This window comes from Suillus bovinus, assembly GCF_016758785.1.
Source record: "Suillus bovinus strain UH-Sbo-P2 chromosome Unknown EDB93scaffold_271, whole genome shotgun sequence".
Lineage (NCBI taxonomy): Eukaryota > Fungi > Basidiomycota > Agaricomycetes > Boletales > Suillaceae > Suillus > Suillus bovinus.
The window spans coordinates 1-3,144 of NW_024542327.1; the positions used below are offsets into that span (position 1 = coordinate 1).

The 3,144-nt window shown below is 46.7% G+C and overlaps 1 protein-coding gene across 1 annotated transcript; it reads right to left on the reverse strand.

Moving 5' to 3' along the window:
• Positions 1-2,081: 2,081 nt before the first annotated feature.
• EDB93DRAFT_1097863 (uncharacterized protein) lies at positions 2,082-2,768 on the reverse strand (the record flags this gene model as incomplete). Its single annotated transcript, XM_041446880.1, has 1 exon — positions 2,082-2,768. A coding segment is annotated over one exon (687 nt), but the record flags the coding sequence as incomplete, so codon positions are not given.
• Between the last annotated feature and the right edge of the window lie 376 nt (positions 2,769-3,144).

Sequence of the window (3,144 nt, forward strand, 5' to 3'; positions counted from 1 at the left end):
CTGAAGGCATCTTATGGCTCTACTCTGAGCGCTGCGCAACCCATAAACGTTATTTTCATATTTATTCCCAAACCAAGCGTTCGGCACTCTCCGAAGCTCGTACTTATAAGAAAAAGGGGCATTTCGACTTTGACACTAACGCCCAACATGCCCAGTGATCTTTATGCTGTAGCAGGTTTAGTTTTTGTAACTTCCGTTACCTCAGATCCTTACTATCCGTTCAGATTTCTGTCTCATCCCGATGGGAACAGGAGAATCATCCGTATGTCCACAGGAAATAGGGGATCATCGTCTAAAGTAAACGCGTTTTAGGTCGCAGAATATATCGCAGACTGCCAGAGAGTATTGGAAAAATCAGGGTTGACGTTCAAGGTGAGGGTGGGTTATCATATTCAATCTAACTAATCTCGCTTTAGATGCAGTAAGATTATTTATTTACGATATGTCAAACTTCTGATAACGAACACATGTTTCAGCGGGTACGGCACTAATCTTGGTTTGTAGCAAGAGGTCATCATCCCTTTCTCTCTTGCTGAATAGTCTTGCTAGAGGGGCCTTGGAGCGAAGTGTCTCAAGCCATACATGATTGCCATACTGCAGTCCACGCCAGAGGTGCCCCTCGAGTTGCCACAGACATCCGCATTGGTACACGCGTAGATCGAGACACTCCGTGGGTGATGGCAACGATCATAAGGTGAAGCGTGTAGAAGAGATTTTAGCGAGAGACAGAGCAGCTGCATCCTGAGTCTTCGCATTTTGAATAGTGTATAGTTTTCCTCTGCTGCAATTTCCTTTATCCAGCTCAATTTAAACGTTGCTTTGGTCGTCACTTTCGCAGATGTGCAAGATGGGACAAGCGAAGTTCCGGGCTGGACGGGTGGAACCTTCGAACTGTCAGGTTCCCTCGGTGTGGCTGAAGCTGGGAGAGATCATGTAAATCTTGTCCATTTACAACAGGCGCCTCTCCTTCGTTTCTTGGTCTTTCTTCGTTGCACATTTCACTTTCTACATTCACCAGTGGACGCGGATAGTACAAATCCGCGAGCGATCAAGATTTCTTGAACAGAACAACTGTCTTCTATCAAATGGGCCTGTGTATGCGCTGGAAGTTGTGATTGGTTTTTTGAATTTGACCGTCGTCCCGGATCACACACTCATATCAAACCATCTCCCGCATCTCCGAACAACTCACTCACCCACGCACCGTTGGTTCTATCCACTTTTCCTGCTCTAAAAATCACAATGAACGTTATCGATATCTACCTTTGTTGAGCTTAATACCCTTCGCCATGGCCAATAAATCGTGTATTACCCAATAATAGTGGTACAATGAGCCTGATCGGACATATTATTCAGCTTCTTGTGTGCTCCCACTGCTGATCCTCTTCTACCTGTATGTAGATTTCTCGACATTCATCGACTCCTCCCTGAAGATCTCAGATGATGTCCGGATCAAACTGTTTTGACCTGCCGTCCATGATCCTACTATGACACCCAATACCGGCTTCTGGAAAGCCTCCCCCTCGATCTCTGCTTGCTCCGGTTTTCTGCGCTGGCTTTGTACTCACAATCAATTGTATCAGCATGTTCAGAGTCCCAGGGTACACATTTTGCCGCGAGCATCCATTACCATATGGACCGCCCAATGCACTGATTCGGAAGTTAGCTCAGAGTTGGCATCACATCGAGTGCGGGTGACGTCTTGGGCAATGTCCTAATTATTAGTGTAGAACGAAGTTGAATGTTGAAGAAAGTACGAAAGAGGAGTTGGGGGCTTAGTGTGTGAGCACCATTACGATATCTATTAATCCGTCTGACATATCCTCAATACTTTTGCAACCCGCGAAAAACGAACAGCTTCAGCGGAAATGGAACACGTGGAACAAACTCCGCTCCAATATACGGCTCTATTTCCTCTGGTGAAGGGTCCGGCAGCACAGAAGGAGGGAACGTGAACAGCATCACCCATGCATCCTTAGGGGTACATTGAGCGAACGGGAGTTTGATGTGCGAAATGCCCAGCGAGAATGTTTGCAGTCCTTGGAAAGAACCGCGCGTAATGCACATAGGCAGCTTGTAGGTTAATTAAATGCAGCTTCGCTGATACATTTGCACTGGAAGGGCGGGCATCTTTTGAAGGATACAGCAAAGAGTAGGGTGAGGTGTTGGACGGAAGCCAGGAAAGAACGTCCATGGACAGACTCTACGAAGGGCCACCATCGACGAGAGAAATCACCTAATAACGTCAAACTTCTCATGCTCCAAGCAAGCGGGGAATTTCCGTGGCCGACATCGGAGTTACACGCATTTTTGAGGCACCTTAAAAGAATTTCTAGACTCCCATAGCTGATTTCGAGGGACGATACGCCAAGGATCACTGGAGCTAGCAGACTGATATCAAACTCCTCAAGCTTAGCCAAATAAGTTGGAAAGGAGAAAGGTGATTGCAAAGGCCCCCGATACCCTCCTATTGACATCTTGTGCACGCGAGATGCGTAATCAAAAGCCAGATCATGTTGTTGATCGTTGTATTTTTTCTGCATACGCAGAGCCCGTACGAAAGCGACTAGGTGGCAAGCTTTTGGCAATAATACTGTGTCCAGAAGTTCAGGCAGCACAGTGCGCCTGACAGTTTTGGAGACCTGGCATAGTGAAAGGGCGGATGAGTATGGGTCTCGCGTGTAGGTGGCATATTCAGCAAAGGTTGGTTGTGCCGCATGCTCGAAAATGATTAAGGCGAGGTCAGTTGGAAGGTTGCTAAATCTAAATGGAATTGGAGTAGGAGGTTCCAAAACGTGTGAGGAGACGACGCTGGTTTGACTCCTTTAATACTTGCCTGCTGTGACGTGGAGTCACATGATTCAAGCCGTGACCCTCTACTATGCATACTCCCTTCTTCGTTGCACCTCTCACTTTCTACATTTACCAGTACAATTCCGTGATCGATCAAGATTTTCTGAACAGAACAACTGTATGTGCTAGAAGTTGGGTTTTTGAATTTGACTGTCGTCCTGTTCGTATCAAACCATCTCCCGCATCCCCAACCAACTTACTCCCCTGGACCTGTGTACGACACGCATGCACCGTTGGCTCTATCCGCTTTTCCTGCTTTAAAAAATCTCGATTAACGTTATCAACACCTAC